General features: G+C 44.7%; 2 protein-coding genes across 5 annotated transcripts in view; one reads left to right on the top strand and one right to left on the bottom strand.

The window, feature by feature from the left end:
* The first annotated feature begins 5,108 nt into the window (after positions 1-5,108).
* CGREF1 (cell growth regulator with EF-hand domain 1) lies at positions 5,109-12,712 on the top strand. Of its 3 annotated transcripts, none has more exons than XM_040426853.1 (6): positions 5,109-5,204; positions 8,958-9,044; positions 9,891-9,953; positions 10,484-10,554; positions 11,103-11,233; positions 11,722-12,712. In XM_040426853.1, exons 2-6 carry the CDS (start codon positions 8,968-8,970, stop codon positions 12,121-12,123), a joined length of 744 nt encoding a protein of 247 aa, XP_040282787.1. In that variant the 5' UTR covers positions 5,109-5,204; positions 8,958-8,967; the 3' UTR covers positions 12,124-12,712. The 3 variants fall into 3 exon arrangements, with proteins under 3 accessions (XP_040282787.1, XP_040282786.1, XP_040282785.1); XM_040426852.1 differs by lacking the exon at positions 5,109-5,204 and adding an exon at positions 8,713-8,864 and having other exon boundaries at positions 11,103-11,227; XM_040426851.1 differs by lacking the exon at positions 5,109-5,204 and adding an exon at positions 8,713-8,864.
* A 7,014-nt stretch (positions 12,713-19,726) lies between these two features.
* KHK (ketohexokinase) overlaps positions 19,727-23,790 on the bottom strand; it is a 30,830-nt gene continuing 26,766 nt past the window's right edge. For both annotated transcript variants that reach the window (XM_040426850.1, XM_040426849.1), the window contains exons 6-8: positions 20,826-20,914; positions 20,424-20,581; positions 19,727-20,003 (exon numbers count right to left, since the gene is read on the bottom strand). In XM_040426850.1, the coding sequence (XP_040282784.1) occupies positions 19,915-20,003; positions 20,424-20,581; positions 20,826-20,914 (336 nt within the window). In that variant the 3' untranslated portion in view covers positions 19,727-19,914. The remainder of the gene's footprint in view (positions 20,004-20,423; positions 20,582-20,825; positions 20,915-23,790) is intronic.

The raw sequence follows: 23,790 nt of genomic DNA, 5'->3' as shown, positions 1-23,790 counted from the left end.
AGAATAGTCACCTCAGGAGGTAATTCTTTACTGTAAGAGCGGTGAATCTGTAGAATAGTCACCTCAGGAGCTAATTCTTTACTGTAAGAGCGGTGAATCTGTAGAATAGTCACCTCAGGAGGTAATTCTGTACTGTAAGAGCGGTGAATCTGTACAATAGTCACCTCAGGAGCTAATCCTTTACTGTAAGAGCAGTGAATCTGTAGAATAGTCACCTCAGGAGGTAATTCTGTACTGTAAGAGCAGTGAATCTGTAGAATAGTCACCTCAGGAGCTAATTCTTTACTGTAAGAGCGGTGAATCTGTAGAATAGTCACCTCAGGAGGTAATTCTGTACTGTAAGAGTGGTGAATCTGTACAATAGTCACCTCAGGAGCTAATCCTTTACTGTAAGAGCAGTGAATCTGTAGAATAGTCACCTCAGGAGGTAATTCTGTACTGTAAGAGCAGTGAATCTGTAGAATAGTCACCTCAGGAGCTAATTCTTTACTGTAAGAGCGGTGAATCTGTAGAATAGTCACCTCAGGAGCTAATTCTTTACTGTAAGAGCGGTGAATCTGTAGAATAGTCGCCTCAGTAGCTAATTCTTTACTGTAAGAGCGGTGAATCTGTAGAATAGTCACCTCAGGAGCTAATCCTTTACTGTAAGAGCAGTGAATCTGTAGAATAGTCACCTCAGGAGCTAATTCTTTACTGTAAGAGCGATGAATCTGTAGAATAGTCACCTCAGGAGCTAATTCTTTACTGTAAGAGCGATGAATCTGTAGAATAGTCACCTCAGGAGCTAATTCTTTACTGTAAGAGCGGTGAATCTGTAGAATAGTCACCTCAGGAGCTAATTCTTTACTGTAAGAGCGATGAATCTGTAGAATAGTCACCTCAGGAGCTAATTCTTTACTGTAAGAGCGGTGAATCTGTACAATAGTCACCTCAGGAGCTAATTCTTTACTGTAAGAGCGGTGAATCTGTAGAATAGTCACCTCAGGAGCTAATTCTTTACTGTAAGAGCGGTGAATCTGTAGAATAGTCACCTCAGGAGCTAACCCTTTACTGTAAGAGCGGTGAATCTGTAGAATAGTCACCTCAGGAGCTAATTCTTTACTGTAAGAGCTGTGAATCTGTACAATAGTCACCTCAGGAGCTAATTCTTTACTGTAAGAGCGGTGAATCTGTAGAATAGTCACCTCAGGAACTAATTCTTTACTGTAAGAGCTGTGAATCTGTAGAATAGTCACCTGAGGAGCTAATTCTTTACTGTAAGAGCGGTGAATCTGTAGAATAGTCACCTCAGGAGATAATTCTTTACTGTAAGAGCGGTGAATCTGTAGAATAGTCACCTCAGGAGCTAATTCTTTACTGTAAGAGCGGTGAATCTGTAGAATAGTCACCTCAGGAGCTAATTCTTTACTGTAAGAGCAGTGAATCTGTAGAATAGTCACCTCAGGAGCTGATTCTTTACTGTAAGAGCGGTGAATCTGTAGAATAGTCACCTCAGGAGGTAATTCTGTACTGTAAGAGCAGCGAATCTGTAGAATAGTCACCTCAGGAGTTAATTCTTTACTGTAAGAGCGGTGAATCTGTACAATAGTCACATCAGGAGCTAATTCTTTACTGTAAGAGCGGTGAATCTGTACAATAGTCACATCAGGAGCTAATTCTTTACTGTAAGAGCGGTGAATCTGTACAATAGTCACCTCAGGAGCTAATTCTTTACTGTAAGAGCGGTGAATCTGTAGAATAGTCACATCAGGAGCTAATTCTATACTGTAAGAGCGGTGAATCTGTAGCATAGTCACCTCAGGAGCTAATTCTTTACTGTAAGAGCAGTGAATCTGTAGAATAGTCACATCAGGAGCTAATTCTTTACTGTAAGAGCAGTGAATCTGTAGAATAGTCACCTCAGGAGCTAATTCTTTACTGTAAGAGCGGTGAATCTGTAGAATAGTCACCTCAGGAGCTAATTCTTTACTGTAATAGCAGTGAATCTGTAGAATAGTCACCTCAGGAACTAATTCTTTACTGTAAGAGCGGTGAATCTGTAGAATAGTCACCTCAGGAGCTAATTCTTTACTGTAAGAGCAGTGAATCGGTAGAATAGTCACCTCAGGAGCTAATTCTTTACTGTAAGAGCGGTGAATCTGTAGAATAGTCACCTCAGGAGCTAATTCTATACTGTATGAGCGGTGAATCTGTAGAATAGTCACCTCAGGAGCTAATTCTTTACTGTAAGAGCGGTGAATCTGTACAATAGTCACCTCAGGAGCTAATCCTTTACTGTAAGAGCGGTGAATCTGTAGAATAGTCACCTTAGGAGGTAATTCTGTACTGTAAGAGCAGTGAATCTGTAGAATAGTCACCTCAGGAGCTAATTCTTTACTGTAAGAGCGGTGAATCTGTAGAATAGTCACCTCAGGAGCTAATTCTTTACTGTAAGAGCGGTGAATCTGTAGAATAGTCACCTCAGGAGGTAATTCTTTACTGTAAGAGCGGTGAATCTGTAGAATAGTCACCTCAGGAGGTAATTCTGTACTGTAAGAGCAGTGAATCTGTAGAATAGTCACCTCAGGAGCTAATTCTTTACTGTAAGAGCGGTGAATCTGTACAATAGTCACCTCAGGAGCTAATCCTTTACTGTAAGAGCAGTGAATCTGTAGAATAGTCACCTCAGGAGCTAATTCTTTACTGTAAGAGCGGTGAATCTGTAGAATAGTCACCTCAGGAGCTAATTCTTTACTGTAAGAGCGGTGAATCTGTAGAATAGTCACCTCAGGAGCTAATCCTTTACTGTAAGAGCAGTGAATCTGTAGAATAGTCACCTCAGGAGGTAATTCTGTACTGTAAGAGCAGTGAATCTGTAGAATAGTCACCTCAGGAGCTAATTCTTTACTGTAAGAGCGGTGAATCTGTAGAATAGTCACCTCAGGAGGTAATTCTTTACTGTAAGAGCGGTGAATCTGTAGAATAGTCACCTCAGGAGGTAATTCTTTACTGTAAGAGTGGTGAATCTGGTATTTAATTCTGTATCTATTGAGAATTTTTTTTATTGCAGACCTGTGGGTTCGGTTGAATCTACTTACTGGGGCCTGCAGTCTGTATTCTGCATGCTAGCACCATCTACTGGTAACAGAGAATATTACAGTAAAATGGGAAAACAGTCACATAAGTGAAAATTACATTAGTAAGCAGTAGTAAGACTTACTGATCTTACACAGTGAGGAAGCAGTCCGGAGTCTAATAGTACAGGGAGTTACAGATTGTGCAGTGAGGGAGCAGTTCTTTGGCAGTGCAGAGGTTACAGATGGTGCAGTGTTGGGTCTGGCAGTGCAGAGGTTACAGGTGACGCAGTGCTGGGTCTGGCAGTGCAGAGGTTACAGATAGTGCAGTGCTGCGTCTGGCAGTGCAGAGTTACAGATGGTGCGGTGCTGGTTCTGGCAGTGCAGGGGTTACAGATGGTGCTGTGCTGGGTCTGGCAGTGCAGAGGTTACAGGTGACGCAGCGCTGGGTCTGGCAGTGCAGGGGTTACAGATGCTGCAGTGTTGGGTCTGGCAGTGCAGAGGTTACAGATGATGCAGTGCTGGGTCTGGCAGTGCAGAGGTTACAGGTGATGCAGTGCTGGGTCTGGCAGTGCAGAGGTTACAGATGCTGAGGTGCTGGGTCTGGCAGTGCAGGGGTTACAGATGCTGCAGTGCTGGGTCTGGCAGTGCAGAGGTTACAGATTATGCAGTGCTTGGTGTGGCAGTGTAGAGGTTACAGATGATTCAGTGTTGGGTCTGGCAGTGCAGAGGTTACAGGTGATGCAGTGCTGGGTCTGGCAGTGCAGAGGTTACAGATGCTGAGGTGCTGGGTCTGGCAGTGCAGGGGTTACAGATGGTGCAGTGCTGGGTCTGGCAGTGCAGAGGTTACAGATGCTGAGGTGCTGGGTCTGGCAGTGCAGGGGTTACAGATGGTGCAGTGCTGGGTCGGGCAGGGCAGAGGTTACAGGTGATGCAGTGCTGGGTCTGGCAGTGCAAAGGTTACAGATGATGCAGTGCTGGGTCGGGCAGTGTAGAGGTTACAGGTGATGCATGCTGGGTCTGGCAGTGCAGAGGTTACAGATGCTGAGGTGCTGGGTCTGGCAGTGCAGGGGTTACAGATGTTGCAGTGCTGGGTCTGGCAGTGCAGAGTTACAGATGGTGCGGTGCTGGGTCTGGCAGTGCAGAGATTACAGGTGACGCAGTGCTGGGTCTGGCAGTGCAGGGGTTACAGATGATGCAGTGCTGGGTCTGGCAGTGCAGAGGTTACAGATGCTGTGGTGCTGAGTCTGGCAGTGCAAAGGTTACAGATGATGAAGTGCTGGGTCTGGCAGTGCAGAGGTTACAGATGATGCGGAGATGGGTTTGGCAGTGCAGAGGTTACAGAGGATGCAATGTTGTTTCTGGCAGTGCAGGGGTCACAGATGCTGCAGTGCTACATTTGGCAGTGCAGAGGTTACAGATGATTCAGTACTGGGTCTGGCAGTGCAGAGGTTACAGATGATTCAGTACTGGGTCTGGCAGTGCAGAGGTTACAGATGATTCAGTACTGGGTCTGGCAGTGCAGAGGTTACAGATGGTTCGGTGCTGGGTCTGGCAGTGCAGAGGTTACAGATGCTGCGGTGCTGGGTCTGGCAGTGCAGAGGTTACAGGTGATGCACTGCTGGGTCTGGCAGTGCAGGGGTTACAGATGTTGCAGTGTTGGATCTGGCAGTGCAGAGGTTACAGATAGTGCAGTGCCGGGTCTTGCAGTGCAGAGGTTACAGATGACTCAGTGCTGGGTCTGGCAGTGCAGAGGTTTCAGATGGTGCAGTGTTGGGTCTGGCAGTGCAGAGGTTACAGATGGTGCAGTGCTGGGTCTGGCAGTGCAGAGGTTACAGATGATGCAGTGCTGGGTCTGGCAGTGCAGAGGTTACAGATGCTGCGGTGCTGGGTCTGGCAGTGCAGATGTTACAGATGGTGCAGTGTTGGGTCTGGCAGTGCAGAGGTTTCAGATGGTGCAGTGCTGGGTCTGGCAGTGCAGAGGTTACAGATGGTGCAGTGTTGGGTCTGGCAGTGCAGAGGTTACAGATGGTGCAGTGCTGGGTCTGGCAGTGCAGAGGTTACAGATGATGCAGTGAGGGAGGGCAGTGTAGTTTTCCAGGGAGGAGTTGTGGCTGCACAGAGCAGATGACAGAGGTTTGCAGAGAGGAGGTAAGTGCCACGAATACAATTATTACATTCTTCTAATGCTGCAGAGATTCTTCTATATAATGTAAGAGGGGAGACAGTAATCTGAAGATCTACAATATACTGGTCACATGACCAATAGACTGCACAGTCTCCGGTCTACTACAACCCTCAACATGACCGGTGGACATAATACTATGTATGCTCTTGTACTCTATACATAGAACCCCATAACCTCCAACATGACTATATATATTACCATTATACTGTATACATACAGCACTACAACCCCCAACATATACCAGTAATACAATTCTATTGTATCTATGCATAGAGCACTACAAACCCCAACATGCCAGTAATATAGTTTTATTATATTGTATATATACAGCACCACAACCCCCAACATGAACATAATGCAATTCTATTATACAGTAGATGTACAATTCTCCAGTAGATGTAGACACCTGTCCTCATTGGAGTGCTTCTTCTCCATTAGATGTAGACACCTGTCCTCATTGAAGTGCTTCTTCTCCAGTAGATGTAGACACCTGTCCTCATTGAAGTGCTTCTTCTCCAGTAGATGTAGACACCTGTCCTCATTGAAGTGCTTCTTCTCCAGTAGATGTAGACACCTGTTCTCATTGAAGTGCTTCTTCTCCAGTAGATGTAGTTGCCTGTCCTCATTGAAGTGCTTCTTCTCCAGTAGATGTAGACACCTGTCCTCATTGAAGTGCTTCTTCTCCTGTAGATGTAGACACCTGTCCTCATTGAAGTGCTTCTTCTCCAGTAGATGTAGACACCTGTCCTCATTGGAGTGCTTCTTCTCCAGTAGATGTAGACACCTGTCCTCATTGAAGTGCTTCTTCTCCAGTAGATGTAGACACCTGTCCTTATTGAAGTGCTTCTTCTCCTGTAGATGTAGACACCTGTCCTCATTGAAGTGCTTCTTCTCCAGTAGATGTAGACACCTGTCCTCATTGAAGTGCTTCTTCTCCTGTAGCTGTAGACACCTGTCCTCATTGAAGTGCTTCTTCTCCAGTAGATGTAGACACCTGTCCTCATTGAAGTGCTTCTTCTCCAGTAGATGTAGACACCTGTCCTCATTGAAGTGCTTCTTCTCCAGTAGATGTAGACACCTGTCCTCATTGAAGTGCTTCTTCTCCAGTAGATGTAGTTGCCTGTCCTCATTGAAGTGCTTCTTCTCAAGTAGATGTAGACACCTGTCCTCATTGAAGTGCTTCTTCTCCAGTAGTTGTAGACACATGTCCTCATTGGAGTGTCCCTTTTTCACCAGTTGTAGTCACCTGCCCTCATTGGGGTGCTCCTTCTCCAGGCTTGGAACAAAAGACTAGATAAATTTAAACCTGTCTAGGATGAACACTTATATGTTAAGATAAATAATACAGCTTAAGACCACTTGAAAAATGCCAAAAAATCATATTTAGCATGGCTGGATCTTAACAAGGTTCCAAGTAGAGCTTCAACATGCAACAAGAAGAAATGGGAGTGAGACAAAACATTTTTTGAGCATTCAATTTAATGAAAACAACTAATAAACTGAAACAGGCTGTTTTTCAGCTGATCAAAAGTTTAGGACCACACCTCCACAGACGAGGGCCCTCAGTCATGAGGAATGCTCTCTGCAACATCTGGACATAGCCAGCAGCCGTTTGACGCCCCTGCACTTCCTGAAGCTCCATTGTTCCACTGAAGGCAAAAGCACCCCGACCATTATGGTGCCCCCTCCACTGTGGCGCGTAGAAAACATCTCAGGTGGGATCTGCTTGTCAGGCCAGTAACGTTGGAAACCATCAAGGTAAAAAAAATTCTCATCAGAGAATAAAACTTTCTTCCACCTTTGAATGTCCCATGTTTGGTGCTCTCTTGCAAAGTCCAAACGAGCAGTTCTGTGGCGTTCAAGGAGACAAGGTCTTTGAAGACGTTTTTTGTTTTTGAAGCCCCTCAGTCTCAGATGCCGTCTGATGGTTATGGGGCTGCAGTCTGCACCAGTAAGGGCCTTAATTTGGGTCGAGGATCGTCCAGTGCCTTGACGGACAGCCAATTGGATCCTCCGGCTCAGTGCTGATGACATTTTTTTGGGTCTTTCACTTGACTTTTTTGTTCCATAACCCTCAGGATCATTTAAGAAATTCCAAATGACTGTCTTACTGCGTCCCACCTCAGCAGCGATGGCGCGTTGTGAGAGACCCTGCTTATGCAGTTCAACAACCCGACCGCGTTTCGAAAAGGGAGAGTTTTTTTTTGCTTTTGCCATCACAACGTGTGACTACCTGACAGAAAATGACAATGAATCCACATCTTTGTACAGATTTGGCCTTTTAAAGGCATGTGGTCCTAAAATTTGGATCAGCTGAAAAACAGCCTGTTTCAGTTTAATCGTTATTTTCAATTAATTGAATGCTCAAAAAATGTTTTGTCCCACTCCCATTTCTTCTTGTTGCATGTTGAAGCTCTACTTGGATCCTTGTTAAGATCCAACAATGTAAAATATGATTTTTTGCCATTTTTCAAGTGGTCTTAAACTTTTGATCAGGACTGTAATATAAGGGCAGACTAGATGGCCTCCTAGGTCTGCAGAATTCTCTCTCTGAACCAGATCCATGTTCTTGATATTAATTTTTTTTCTGGTCCTCCTGTAGACGTCTCATATTAATTTCATCTGTTGAGGTGTTGGTTGATTTGCTGTGCTTTGTAGTCGTGTCCTTGTCAATGGATGTATAAAAGAAGCCATGTTGGTTCCCCCAGCCACAGTGGCCACATGTGCTAGAGGCAGATCTTCTTATTTAATCTCCTCTCATGCTGCAGGTTTTTTTACTTGTCCAGATGACATGGACATTCCAACCTCTAACACAAGACAATTCTCCCTAAGTTCAGAGATTCTGCCACATCTTCCCACCCCATAAAATTTTGATAAAGTTCCAGTCCACAATGTGAGGCTGCTCCGTTGAGATCTCTTGAAGTTTGCAGGTCGCCTCCTGATTACGGTCAGTCACAATATGGTCAGAAAGGGACCATCGATATCAATATGTACATCCAGCGTGACCTGACTAGAGGAAGCTATAGGTCTGCATGTGTGGACACTACTGTAGATGGTGGGGACGTTGCCATGAGAGTCCCTCAGTGGTGCAGTCTAAGGCATTAGATCTAGAATATTCAAATCAAAGGCCTGGTGGAGTAGTTGAGAATAGAAGAAGTCCAGTTACATTGCCCCCACTCCCCCCATCCATGGGTTTGTCTGGTATTACAGCTCAGCTCCTCTGCTCTCTTTAAACCCCTTCAATGTGGGGTGATTTAGTGCTGACACCCTGAGGTCTAAGGTGGAGTGGGCTCCACTATGACCGACGCGACGCTCCCCAATATTTGGGACTGTCAGGTTGACTCTGGGGCTCCTGTCACTTTCTGCTCTGATTACTTCTCATGCTCCTTGGTTTAATCATTAACCCTTGAGGTTGTAGGAGGAGACTTCACGCTTGTCTTATCTGGGAACAAGAAACTTAGTAAACAAAGTCCAAGAGCCTCCGTGTTCAGGTCCTGCACTTCCTGGAACATTCCTACACACAAATGATGAGAGTTAGGCTCCTGTTTATTCTGGAAGAAAAAACTAGATATCAGTGGCAGTCCAGTCATACTCCACCCATCTTGGGATAATGTTGTAGACATGTGAGTGGTCAGTGGGTTCTGGAGCAGTCAGCGTTGGTCTCGTGTCCTCAGCACGCGGCTCAGACAGACACTGATATGTCTTTTCTTTTGCAGGGACTCCACCATGAGAGGTCTGGTTCTGGTTCGGCTGCTGCCTCTGCTCTTCAGTCATGGACTTGCAGCTCCCAGGACAGAAAGCAGGTATAGTAATTTGGATGATATGGAGAGTGCGGCTTATCTACAAGATAAAATCCAGTGGATGAAAGCCAGAGGCATATTTGGATCAGACCATCACACCAATGATGACTGTCACCTTGTGGTTTAGCTCTCAAGCTCCTTCGACTGCACCAGGATTCTTCTGCCATTCACCTCTATGATACTTCTGTCCTCCTCCACCGAAATAATACTGCCCAAATGCAAGATTCTCCTGCCGTCTTCTGCCAATTTAATATTGCCCTTTTCGTCCAAGATACTCCTGCCATTCTATCCAAGTTACTTGTGCTCAAATCCTCCAAAATTCTCCTGCCCATCTTCCCCATAGCTGGCCATAGATCTTCCATAGCTGTGGGCTGAATGCTCATTTGGACAACTACAGCCATTCCCATACACATGCATTGTGTGTGGACCCTCCAGACTTTTCTGTCCCCTCCAAACTGCATTGTACCCAATCCAGACACCTCTGTCCTCCCTAGACTCCTCTTTCCCATCCAGATTCCTCTGTTCTGTTCCCCCCAGAAACCTGTGGCAGTGACTTGTCTTCCATTACAACAAAAGATCTGCTTGATCCTTCAATCCCCCCTCCCCCCTCCCATAGACATACCACGTTATTCGGGAGAATGTTTGCTGATGAGGATCCAGTACATGTCCGTGACGCTCATGTGTCTTGTCATGAAGGTTTTTGATATATGGTGTTCTTCAACAAACATCTGTGCGGACAGATAATCTGGATTGATATCTGCAATGCATATAAATGCTGCACAATGATGAGGGTCATCCTCCATGTCATCATCCTTACTCCATGTATGAATCCCAGCTCTTTGTTTCCAGGTCCAGGCAGTCTGACAACATCAACATGTCAAACCCATTTACCCCAGGAGAAGAACATCTGAGGTGAGAGACATTTTGGATGTGATGCAGACCTCGACCATCTAATGTTAGTGATCCTGCATACATCACTAGTGATGAAACTGCTGGCTCCTTTGAACCCGAGGATCCAAGAACACACATTACATAATGGAGATGCAGAGAGTGATTCTACATTAATAAAATGTAGTTCTGAATGGAGTATGACTCCCATCAGGGCTCACACAACATGTTAATCAGAAGAATATGAGATATATGTCACATTAGACACAAGAGGCTCCTGTAGAGCGGTGACCTTCTAGTATAGGTAGTTGCTTTTCTGTGTCAGGGCTAGACAAAACGTGAGATGATGGGAGTTGGTGTAGTTGTTTATACAGGTGATGGAGATCTACTGGTTCCGGATCTATAATATTTTCTTCAGGTTACATGTTCCTCCATGCAGGATTGGATTCTTAGTGAGATGTCTTATCATGGAGGAGGCAGATATGTGTGTGCAGGGTCTGGAGGACAGGATACATCATGTATGTCACATATGCTTCTACGTCCTCTCTTCTCAGTATCTTACATGGATATCTACAGGATAAAGATCCACTGGGAGAAAATGACACAAACATGAGCCGAGAGACAGGTGAGTGCAAGAGATCTCCACCATGCTCATCATCGCCAGAGTCTTCTACATCCTCCTCATCCTCTGCTCTTCTGATAATATGGTGTCTTCTGTTTCCTCCTTATCCTCTGTTCTCCTGATAATATGAGGTCTCCTACATGCTAATCATCCTCTGCACTCCTGATAATATGGTGTCTTCTGTATTCTCATCCTCTGCTCTCCTGATAATATGGCGTTTCCTGTATCCTCCTCATCCTATGATCTCCTAATAATATGTGGTCTCCTACATCCTCCACATCGTATAATCTCCTGATAATATGAGGTCTCCTACATCCTCCTCATCGTATAATCTCCTGATAATATGAGGTCTCCTACCTCCTGCTCATCCTCTGCTCTCCTGATAATACCAGGTCTCCTATATCCTCCCTAATCCTGATCTCCTAACTAGCAGGGGAGTAGACTGACCATGGGGTATCATTTTCTGTAGATGACACCTAGGATTGGAATGGGGCTGACCACGGCCCTTGTACTTCAGAAATCATTAAAGTTTCTCCTTTCTCTGTTTTCAGCCATTTTACGCCTCTTTGTGCTCCATGACTATGACAAGAGTGGACTTCTGGATGGTCTGGAGCTCATGCAGCTGCTACATGGAGTCTTGACAAGGGGTCTGCAGGAGAAACCAACTGAAGACTCGGTAAATGTCTGGTTATTGTTGTATTTCTTATCCCATCATTTCGAGTGATTAATATATCATTGATTTTTAAAGGGAAACTCCACTAAGCAAAATCTGTTTTTGTTAGAGAGGTCTGACCACTGGATGTCCTGCCTCTGTCTCCCAGTAGCCCCCCTGCTAAACAATTGATGGATGCTGCTGGGCAGTTGTCATAGAAGCTAGGGCCTACTGAAGGCCCCCAGGCCTACCATGTTGGTACTCCTATTACACCTTGCTTCAAGGTACAATAGGATTATGGTACCTCCCTTTCTCTTCTTATGGTGTATGTACTGTATGCTTTATAATGTGATTATATAGGTGATCCCTATAGAGGCACCTCAGCATCCTCCATTGTCCATCACTACTGGAGTCTATTATAATGGGGTCTTCATATATTGAGGCCTAAGTGATCTTGATAGAGCTAGACTGCAAGTTCTCGATGGCCTGAGTAACATAAGTTGTTGTTCTTTCCTCAGGTGATTTCTGTGGTTGATGATGTCCTAGAAAGACAAGATGTGAACCTGGATGGACTCCTGAGTGCACAAGAACTTGTGAATTCTCCGATTTATAAAAAGAAGGAGATTTCAGATCCTGCTCACATTGTAATTCCACCTCCTATGGGAGTTCCAGCTGAAGAGCATTCTGCTCCTGTGGACAGTGACCTTGCAAATAAAGAGGAAACTGAGGAACCAGAGCAACCAGAGGAAGTCCACGATGTACCTCCGGGGCAAACCAATGACCCAGCTGCTCCACCTGCAGAGGTCATGAGCAGTCAAGAAGAAGCTGATGAGATACACAATGAGGATGTGGTGGAGGAGGTCGCCAGTGTAGAAGTGGTAGAGATGGCAGGAGTAGATAAAGCAGACGATGAGATGTGAGCATTGTGTCCCTCAAATGATCAAATACTTGAAATCAAAGAGCATTCCACCTGAATTCCAGAGACCCCCAGTAGATACTGGATTCGGCCTTTTCTTGAAGGTTCTTAGTTTTATTCAGCGGTTTCTTTGTTACATTTCCAGTGGGTGACTATTATGGCTGACATCACATCTTTCAGAGGTCAACTCAAAAGTGCCTCAGCAGAACCAGGCAGATGCCCTGTGGCAGCTGGAGGTCTTTCACCCACTAATAGATATGGCCAAGAAATGGCAGAATAAACCTAACAACATGGCAGAAAAGAACAACTTGCTGTTTGATATTGACTGGGGATCCCGTTATTTTAAGTGGAATGCCATTTATACTGATTGAGTTTGCACGTTGACTCTTCGTACCATGTCCACAAGGTGATGCCTTATACTACCGGGGACATCATGTGCCTGTCATGACTGATTGGATTTCATCCATCTGGCAGGATTCACTCCGCCAACATCTTAACTTATTGTCTGATACACGATGCAAAGATTATCAAAGATTCTGCTCATCGGCCTTTAACCTGTAGTTATGGATCTGAAACCAATGCAACTCTATCTGTTCTCAGTAGTCTTACATCACCTCCTCGGTGTCATGCGTCCACCATGGTGGACACTTCTCTTCAGTCGTATTAATGTAGACATAGTTCTTATAGAAAACTGAAGACCGCACCGAACTACCTACCGCCAACTCTAGAAACTGGCTTCTTCCAGGAATGTGCCCATCCAATCTGGACATACATGAGATAAAAGTTGGCAACCATCTAGCATGTGTTGAGTCTCCCATCTCTCTTATGGTTCATGCACACGAATGTCTGCGCCCCATGCTGTGGACAGCAAATAGCAGTCTGCAATGCACGAGCACCAAATGGGTTCGCGATCTGCAAAATTCAGTCTTTGCATGTTCTCTATTTTGCCGTTGCGGAAGCACAGACCGAAATCCCACAGAAACACTCCATAGTCCTTCCGCTCAGTATGTTGCGGATTGCAGATCCATTCAAGTAAATGAGTCGCATCCGTGATATGGAGTGCACACAGCTGGTGCCTGTATATTGCGGACAGCGATACGGGTATGGGGCACACACGTTTGCACCTGGTTTTGAATCAGTGACAAATGTGGCTGCGTAGTGTAACCTTTTTTTGTCATGTGACACGTTGCCATCTAGCCCGAGCCCAATTCTCTGTTTTGATGGTCACCCACAGGGCGTTCTCCCTTGTGTTACTTTCCTAGGTCATTTTTAGCCCCTGGGAATTTTCTTTTTGATTCCAACAGCCTAAAAGATCACAAAAATGACAGGAGCCGGAGGTCGTGAGAAATCTGCTGCAGTCCTGTGTCCATCTGCCGAGTGGTGACTAACGTGTCAATCCTGATATCCTACTAATAAATATAAAAGCCACAGAACGTAAAGAACAAATACACTAAGCTGGTATTTCATTATTTCTTACAACTGTATTGCGACAATAAAAAAAATGGGGTAAGAAAGTACAGACTCAGTAAGTAAGGGCTCCAAAAGTACAGACTCAGTAAGTAGAGACTTTGTAAGTAAGAGCTCCGCAAGTAAGGGCTCCAAAAGTACAGACTCAATAAGTAAGGGCTCCAAAAGTACAGACTCAGTAAGTAAAGACTTTGTAAGTAAGAGCTCCGCAAGTAAGGGCTCCAAAAGTACAGACTCAATAAGTAAGGGCTCCAAAAGTACAGACTCAGTAAGTAAAGACTTTGTAAGTAAGAGCTCCGCAAGTAAGGGCTCCAAAAGTACAGACTCAGTAAGGGCTCAGAAAGTAAAGACTCAGTAAGTAAGGGCTTCACAAGTAAGGGCTCAGAAAGTAAAGACTCAGTAAGTAGAGACTCAGTAAGTAAAGGCTCAGAAAGTATACTCAGAAAGTAAAGTAAATAAGGGTTCAGTATATATAGACACAATAAGAAATTGCCCAGGAAGTATAAACTCTGTAAGGGTTCAGTTAGTAAGGGCTCAGTAAGTAAGGGAACAGTAAGTAAAAGTACAGTCTCAGTAGATAAGGACTCAGCAAATGTAGACTCAGTAAGTAAGGGCTCAGTAATTATAGACTCCGTATATAAGGGCTTAGTAACTATAGACTCAGTAAGTAAGGGCTCAGAAGCTAAGGGTTTAGTAAGTATAGACTCAGTAAAAAATGGCTCAGTAAGCATAGACTCAGGGGTCTGTAATTATAGACTCGGTATGTAAGGGCTCAGTAAGTATGGACACAGAAAGGGGTCAGTAAGAAAAAGCTCAGTGAGTATAGACTCAGAAGGAAAGGGCTCAATAACTATAGACTGATTAAGTATAGACTCAGTAATTAATGGCTCAGTAGGTATAGATACCTATGCATTTTCAGTAAGGGTCAACCGACAACCATTCTTGTGTTCTCCATGGAGAGAGGAAGGTAAGTTACTGTCGGACATTGGAGACTTACTGTACCTTCCCTGAGAAGAAAAGGATGTTGAATGATGAAACTTAACCTTATTGTACTCCCCCCCCCCCACAACTGTCCGTAGAGAGGAAAACACGCCCGTACACATGGGTAAATTATCTATTCCCACCTATATCGGCAGGTTCAGACTGTACTGTAACGTGGATGTCCACCTGGGTGTACCTACAGAGGTCATAAATACTGTAGTCATTCTTGGTTAGACGCCAACCTGAATCCAGCATTGTTGGATTCTACCGGTCATTGCCAGATCCTCATTGACTATCATGGGGTCCGGCGATGGTCCAGCTACTTTCCGGCATAAATTCCGGGTTTCAAACGGACAAATACTGCTGCATGCAACGTTTATTGTAGGCCGACGGTCTGCATTTTTGCCGGAACAGGCTACCAGAAGAACCTGTGAACGTACCCTTACTTGGCAGCCCTTAGTAACAGTTGCTGGACGTGGATGGACCCCCCACGGAGCCGTCTAGGAGCTGCTGTGTTGTGCATTGCTGGAGTCTGGAGGAGAAGCAGCAGACAGGGATTCTCCTGCCCTGTGAGCCAAGAGCAGCCAGAAACTATTGTAGAAAGTACCTACCTCTAGGAGAGAGATACCGAGCCTAAAAGAGGGATAAGCGGCCATACAAGGAAGAGTGCAGAGTATCTGTCAAATAAGGTAATGTCTATACTTTGGCTACAGACTTCACTGCATTTTGGTTGAGTGATAAGCTTCAGGGTCCTCACCATATTAAACGGCTTTTCTGAGATTTTAATGCTGATGACCTATACGCTGGAGAGGCCATCAGTATCTGATTGTTGGGGGTCTTCACACCTGGGACTTCCGGCAATCAGCTGTTTGAGAAGGCAGCGGCGCTCACAGTGGCTTTCCCTAGGCCAGTGACGACAAGTTCATCAGTCACGTGGCCTAGGCATAGCTCTGCCACATTCATTCACGGAGAAGGGGTGCAGCGCTCAAATGGAGTGAGTACGGGTGTCGGACCCCCACTGATCAGATACTGATGACCTATCCAGAGGGTAGGTTATCAGTATTAAAATCTCGTAAAACCCTTTTCAAGAGCGAGACTGGCCATCTATTGGAGGACTGCATCCTGCTGAGGGGACGGAGGAAATAGAGAGATAGAGAGAGAAAGGATACACCCATTGGACGAATTGGGGGGGAATGTGCAGGTTATCTGGAGAGGAACTCAGAGGGGACCGTTATACTGTCTACACCCCTATACACAGCCTTGGTGAAAGCTGCCTATGCAATGTGTATGATAAGACTGTACCTGCCCTCGCCACCACATGTATTTGTGAACTGCGGAAGTTACTAGTAAATCAGTTCACCTGTTTCCTCTGAAACCGGCCTCGTCATTGCATGCACCAAGACCTGCATTGCCATGGCATGATACTTTGCCACCTTCACGGGACGGTGAATGGTATGTGCTGGAAACACTAGTCCACGTCATGGAGATCCCACCTAGATACTAGAAGGATCTGCTGGGGGTCGGTGTACTACCACAAGGTTACTTTACCTGACCGTCTTCCAGTATACTCATGGTTATACCTGACGAGAGACAAGGGCTCAGGGATATTAGTGCAACGTACAGCAGAGCAACCCGTGCCAGGCAGCTGCTGCCAAGGCAAATAAGATCATGGGATGGATAAGAGGAGCTGTTTACTCTGGAGTCGAGTCCACAGAGGTGACCTTATGTACTGCAGGAACAGAGATGAAACACACACGTCCACTATGGGAAACGATATGGACAACACACAGAGCTCACCTTCTTCCCGCCCAGTAACCTATTACTACATCATAGAAGGAGGCTGCTCACGCTGACGCTCCACTCTAATGGCCATGCATGGAGAAGAACATCTGATCCCATCCACTTAACCCCTCAGATGCCACAGGCAATGCTGACCTCAGTAGAGATGAGCAAATTTCTTGACATTAATTTTGGGTCCAATTCTGACGAATCAGTCCAAATTTTTTTTTATTTGGGTCCGAATCAGTTCTACCCGAATCTAAAGTACTTCAGTTGGCTTGAAAATTGGTATGTGACACTCTGAGGTCTCCTAGGACACATATTTTTCTCTTTAAAAAAAAATAATAATTCTGTCTTTCTCCTTTAAAGCTCTTGAATATAATGACAGCAATAGTAAATAATGTCAGAGTGACACTGACATACATGGCTATGGGTAAATGCAGGTTTGACGATGTTGACAGCCTGTTTAAATGCACACTGCATAGTCGGATTTGTTATATATCCAAAAATTGTCCCTTACTGAGTTACTGGATAACAGGATGGACTGGGGGTCTTTTTTTCAGCCTTACAAACTATGTTACTATTTGGTACTGTCTACCTGTCGACTTTTAGTTTTTTAGGACAAATTTGTTTCTAGCCCGCCTCTGGAATAGATAATAGCTGATCGTCACAGCTCGCTTCCCTCCCTGCAGGCTGACTTCTGCACAGGTCACAGCACATGCCCACTACATTCTTCCATAGTAGTCAATAGATGATGGGGCCAGTTTACCTCCTCCCCCTCCCTGCATGGTGACCTCTGCACAGGTCACAGCACATGCCCACTACATTCTTCCATAGTAGTCAATAGATGATGGGGCCAGTTTTCCTCCTCCCCCTCCCTGCGTAGTGACTTCTGCACAGGTCACAGCACACGTCCACTACATTCTTCCATAGTAGTCAATAGATGATGGGGACAGCTTACCTCCTCCCCCTCCCTGCATGGTGACCTCTGCACAGGTCACAGCACATGTCCATTCGACTCTTCCATAGTAGTCAATAGATGATGGGGACAGCTTACCTCCTCCCCCTCCCTGCGTAGTGACTTCTGCACAGACAACACATGCCCACTACACTCTTCCATAATAGTCAATAGATGATGGGGACAGCTTACCTCCTCCCCCTCCCTGCGTAGTGACTTCTGCACAGACAACACATGCCCACTACACTCTTCCATAATAGTCAATAGATGATGGGGACAGCTTACCTCCTTCCCCTCCCTGCGTAGTGACTTCTGCACAGGACACAACACATGCCCACTACATTCTTCCATAGTAGTCAATAGATGATGGGGACAGCTTACCTCCTCCTCCTCCCCCTCCCTGCATGGTGACCTCTGCACAGGTCACAGCACATGCCCACTACATTCTTCCATAGTAGTCAATAGATGATGGGGACAGCTTACCTCCTTCCCCTCCCTGCGTAGTGACTTCTGCACAGGACACAACACATGCCCACTACACTCTTCCATAATAGTCAATAGATGATGGGGACAGCTTACCTCCTCCCCCTCCCTGCGTAGTGACTTCTGCACAGGTCACAGTGCATGCTCACAACACTTTTCCATAAAAGTCAAAAGGTTTTGTGGTCAACTCACCTCCTCTCCCTTTTTGCACAGTTGATGTTTAATGGCTGAGGTTTTCACTGTAAGAATGGTCAGAACGAGCACTGAATGGACTGATTTGTAATGTTCACCTTCACTGTGATTTACTAACGTTTTAATATTCAGAATTTTCTGACAGTTGCTCCTCAGCATCTGAAGACTTGTTCCCCCATTGTCACTGGCCTTTTGCATGTCAGGTGACAGTTGTAGATATTTAGCCATTATTATTTTTGAGGGTCGTATAAATTAAAGTAAAATATTGGTGACATTTTTAGAACAGAAGAACTCACAAGTACGCATTTTAGCCATGGTTACTTTATTACGTATTTTATGTTGTTTGCCACTATTTCGTTTTTGCTTCCCCACGTCCAGTTTCGGTTCTCCAAGGTTGCATAATTTTATATAAATGAGACGTTCCGGAAACCCAACATGTATCTGGTGATCTTGGTGATCTGTGGCAGAGGTCAGTTGGATTGTTTTTTTCTTCTTGGCCTTGTTGGCCAATGTCTAGTTGTGAAGGTTCTGCACGTTTTGGATGGAGTTGAGTGTGAGTGGAGATGGCCAATACTGTATGAAGGTGCCCATCTTTACAGAGCACTCATGACTCAGCCATGTTTGTTGCTGGGCTCATTAACTAGCCGGCTTCTCTAAACTCTGAATGGGTTAGATGTGACAGGCCCAGGCCAAATTCAGGATGCAGTGGCTTAATCAGGACATGATGTGTTTATCCCATGCATGACTTCGAGCAGCCAAAAAAGTAAGTTGGAAATATTAAAATGTTGCTGCTGAACATTCCTGATGTACAGTACAGACCAAAAGTTTGGACACGCCTTCTCATTCAAAGAGTTTTCTTTATTTTCATGACTATGAAGGCATCAAAACTATGAATTAACACATGTGGAATTATATACATAACAAACAAGTGTGAAACAACTGAAAATATGTCATATTCTAGGTTCTTCAAAGTAGCCACCTTTTGCTTTGATTACTGCTTTGCACACTCTTGCCATTCTCTTGATGAGCTTCAAGAGGTAGTCCCCTGAAATGGTCTTCCAACAGTCTTGAAGGAGTTCCCAGAGATGCTTAGCACTTGTTGGCCCTTTTGCCTTCACTCTGCGGTCCAGCTCACCCCAAACCATCTCAATTGGGTTCAGGTCCGGTGACTGTGGAGGCCAGGTCATCTGGCGCAGCACCCCATCACTCTCCTTCATGGTCAAATAGCCCTTACTTTCAAAGTTTTCCCAATTTTTCGGCTGACTGACTGACCGACCTTCATTTCTTAAAGTAATGATGGCCACTCGTTTTTCTTTACTTAGCTGCTTTTTTCTTGCCATAATACAAATTCTAACAGTCTATTCAGTAGGACTATCAGCTGTGTATCCACCTGACTTCTCAACGCCACTGATGGTCCCAACCCCATTTATAAGGCAAGAAATCCCACTTATTAAACCTGACAGGGCACACCTGTGAAGTGAAGACCATTTCAGGGGACTACCTCTTGAAGCTCATCAAGATAATGCCAAGAGTGTGCAAAGCAGTAATCAAAGCAAAAGGTGGCTACTTTGAAGAACCTAGAATATGACATATTTTCAGTTGTTTCACACTTGTTTGTTATATATATAATTCCACATGTGTTAATTCATAGTTTTGATGCCTTCAGTATGAATCTACAATTTTCATAGTCATGAAAATAAAGAAAACTCTTTGAATGAGAAGGTGTGTCCAAACTTTTGGTCTGTACTGTACATGGAGCAGGAAACATGGGCAATCACCATAAACGTCTCTATAATGACATCATCAAGTGATGAGAATTTATTATATAAATGGGCTACTTCTGTACATGATTATTGGGGGTGTAGCACTGTGCTGAGGAGGTTCTCATTCTCCAGGTCTGTGAAGTCATGTTCCAGTAAAAAATGATCGAAGATCTCAGGAGACAATACCATCATAGCCTTGTATCCCACACTTCTTCCCTGCTATACGGCAACCAAACGTAATGGCCTCTTCCATAGTTTGACCTGACAAGAAGGACGAAACCAAGAACCAAATAAATGTTCCTTTGGTGCAATTCAAATAAAACAATGAATGTGGTGGAAATCTCTCTTATAGGTTGAAGACGATGTTCTCCATAACTCACATAGAAACGGTCACCTATCCCCTCCCTTACTGTTGGTAATAATTTTAAAAAAAAACTTAAAAAAAAAACTACTGTATGTCCTAGTATCATAAGTATAAAAATAATAATGAAATGTCTAAAAACCTCACAGCCCAAGCACACACCAGAAATGCCCTAAGGAGACAAAGTCAAGAAAACAGTGTAGTGCGGGGGTTCAGATGATTATTCTTTTCCATGTCTAATCCTGACACTTCAGGGGGATCTTGGCTATTGTTTTATAGTACATGAGGACATTTCAACATATCTGGTGGGGGAGACTTACCTTTAGCAAGGGCATAAATTACGGAAGCGTTGAAGGTGTCCCCAGCACCAAGCGTGTCCACAATTTCCTCTGGGGGAAAGGAAGGAGAATGGAGGATGCGTCCGTCTGGTCCCAGAGCGTCAGCACCTTGTTCAGCCCAAGCACACACCAGATATGCCCTACAGAGAGTCAAGAAAGTCAAGAAAACAGTGTAGTGCGGAGATTCAGGTGAGGGCCATCCACCATAAATGAAAACATTTCTCCATGTCCAATTCTAAAACTTAAGGAGAAAAAGCCCCATCTATACTTGGTGGATTCCAACATGACCATTAGACCAAGTTCTCCATTTCTGCAATATTGGGCTTGTGTATTCCTTATATTATATAGTTGTAGTAGCTTCACAGATTATAAATGGTTGCTCACCCATTCTTTACACGTGGGTACAGTCCAACAATAGCTTCAGCTGCAGAGGTAAATCCAAAATGTTTCGCAACATCTTTACTAACAAACACCTACGAAGGCAGAAAATAAAAAGAATCATGTGAGAAGAGCACGTAATGGCCTCCCACCTAAAGACTCCTCAGCAAAGTGATCGACTAATGATCACCTCTCATATCACCATCCGGTGTAATGGGGGGAGGGCCATTATTTAGGACGTATGACCTACTTGTGAATCACTTTCCTGCATGAAACTATACTTGCTCACATCATAACTTTTCTGTATGATGATATAGAGACCTCCTGCCTCTGTAGGATGGTATATGGACCTCCTGCCGCTGTAGGATGGTATATGGACCTCCTGCCTCCGTAGGATGGTATATGGACCTCCTGCCTCCGTAGGATGGTATATGGACCTCCTGCCTCCGTAGGATGGTATATGGACCTCCTGCCTCCGTAGGATGGTATACGGACCTCCTGCCTCCGTAGGATGGTATACGGACCTCCTGCCTCCGTAGGATGGTATACGGACCTCCTGCCTCCGTAGGATGGTATACGGACCTCCTGCCTCCGTAGGATGGTATACGGACCTACTGCCTCCGTTGGATGGTATACGGACCTCCTGCCTCTGTTGGATGGTATATGGACCTCCTGCCTCTGTTGGATGGTATATGGACCTCCTGCCTCTGTAGGATGGTATATTGACCTCCTGCCTCTGTAGGATGGTATATGGACCTCCTGCCTCTGTAGGATGGTATATGGACCTCCTGCCTCTGTAGGATGGTATATGGACCTCCTGCCTCTGTAGGATGGTATATGGACCTACTGCCTCTGTAGGATGGTATATGGACCTACTGCCTCTGTTGGATGGTATATGGACCTCCTGCCTCTGTTGGATAGTATATGGACCTCCTGCCTCTGTTGGATGGTATATGGACCTCCTGCCTCTGTAGGATGGTATATGGACCTCCTGCCTCTGTTGGATGGTATATGGACCTCCTGCCTCTGTAGGATGGTATATGGACCTCCTGCCTCTGTACGATGGTATATGGACCTCCTGCCTCTGTACGATGGTATATGGACCTCCTGCCTCTGTACGATGGTATATGGACCTCCTGCCTCTGCTGTGTTATTATTTGTCATACAGTAAGAAAACTCAGTGGGAAGGAGATGATCAGACTGTTATGCAAAAAGGGAACCATTTCTAATGGCATTTTTTTAAGTCCATCCTTCCTCCTTCTCATCAGTTCTTCCTTCAGATAAATCAGTAACCTTCCTCCTTACCAGTCCTTCATTCTCTATGGACAGTAACCTTCCTCCTCACCAGTCCTTCATTCTCTATGGACAGTAACCTTCCTCCTCACCAATCCTTCATTCTCTACGGACAATAACCTTCCTCCTCACCAGTACTTCATTCTCTACAGATAGTAACCTTCCTCCTCACCAGTCCTTCATTCTCTATGGACAATAACCTTCCTGCTCGCCAGTCCTTCATTCTCTACAGATAGTAACATTCTTCTTTCCTTCTTTATGAACAGCAGCCATCTTTCTTATCAGTCCTTCCTTTCCTTCTCTATGACCAGTAACCTTCTTCCCTATGAACACTAACCTGCTTCGTTACCAGTTCTTTCTTCCCTATGGACAGTACAGCAGGTGTAGAAGGAATAACATAACTTTTTTTTTGTTATTCTTAAATAATCATGAAATGAATAATAGTATAGACATGGGTTTGGTATAGTAGGTACCTTTGCTGGGTTCTGCTAAACATTCTCTAACCCACCATTGGCAAAGTGGAGCACTCGCCATTACAACAGCGACCCCAGTCAATCCTCACACCTAAACTCTAACTCTAGAAAGACCATATGTGCTCCTCCTCTGAAACCAGAGGCCACTGCCCCTCTCTGAAGTCCTGATGCACATAACATGCTCTTGGTTACTCCCTGATTAGCCAACACTGGTAAAATACATAGAAGGAGGAGCGCATATCGTCTTTCTAGAGTTAGGGTGTTATCAGGTTAGGTTTTAGGTATGAGGCCAACCTTTCTCCTTCGTTCTTTATGAAAAGTAACCTTCCTTACCAATTCCTTATCAGTTCTTCCTTCTCTATGGATAAAAAACTTCATCTTCACCAGTTCTTCTGTTTCTATGGACAGTAACTTTCCTCCTCACCAGTTTTTCTTTCTCTATGGACAGTAATCTTCTTCCTTAGCAATGCTTCCCTCCCTATGGACAGTAACCTTCTTCCTTCTTTATGGACATAGTAACTTTCTTTCTTACCAGTTCTACCTGCTCTATAGAAAGAAATGTTCATTCTCACCAGTTCTTCCTTTTCTACGAACAGTAGCCTTCCTCCTCACCAGTTCTTTTCTTTCTTCCTTACTCGCTCTTCCTTCTCAAAGGACATATCAACCTTCTTCCTTACTAGTTCTTTCTTTTATATGGAAAGTAATCTTTTTTCTCATCAGTTCCTCCTTCTCTATGAACAGAAATCTCTCTCACTAGTTCTTCCTTCTCTATGGACAGTAACCTTTTATTTCTTACTGGTTTTTCCTTCTCTATGGACAGTAACCCTTCTCACAGGTTCTTCCTTTTCCATGGACAGTCACCTTTCTCACCAGTTCTTCCTTCTCTATGGACAGTCACCTTTCTCACCAGTTCTTCCTTCTCTATGGACACTCACCTTTCTCACCAGTTCTTCCTTCTCTATGGACAGTCACCTTTCTCACCAGTTCTTCCTTCTCTATGGACAGTAACCCTTCTCACAGGTTCTTCCTTCTCTATGGACAGTAACCCTTCTCACATGTTCTTCCTTCTCTATGGACAGTAACCCTTCTTACATGTTCTTCCTTCTCTATGGACGGTAACCCTTCTCACAGGTTCTTCCTTCTATATGGACAGTAACCCTTCTCACATGTTCTTCCTTCTCTATGGACGGTAAGCTTTTTTTTCT

Source organism: Bufo bufo, chromosome 4 (genome assembly GCF_905171765.1).
Source record: "Bufo bufo chromosome 4, aBufBuf1.1, whole genome shotgun sequence".
Classification (NCBI taxonomy): Eukaryota; Metazoa; Chordata; class Amphibia; order Anura; family Bufonidae; genus Bufo; species Bufo bufo.
The sequence above is the reverse complement of the archived record's forward strand: the minus strand, read 5'-3'. Positions and strand labels throughout refer to the sequence as shown.

Coding starts and splice junctions, on each gene's coding strand:
- CGREF1 (XM_040426851.1), top strand. Junction 9,954..10,483: donor CCAGGAGAAGAACATCTGAG/GTGAGAGACATT, acceptor CTCTCTTCTCAG/TATCTTACATGGATATCTAC. Junction 10,555..11,102: donor AAACATGAGCCGAGAGACAG/GTGAGTGCAAGA, acceptor CTCTGTTTTCAG/CCATTTTACGCCTCTTTGTG.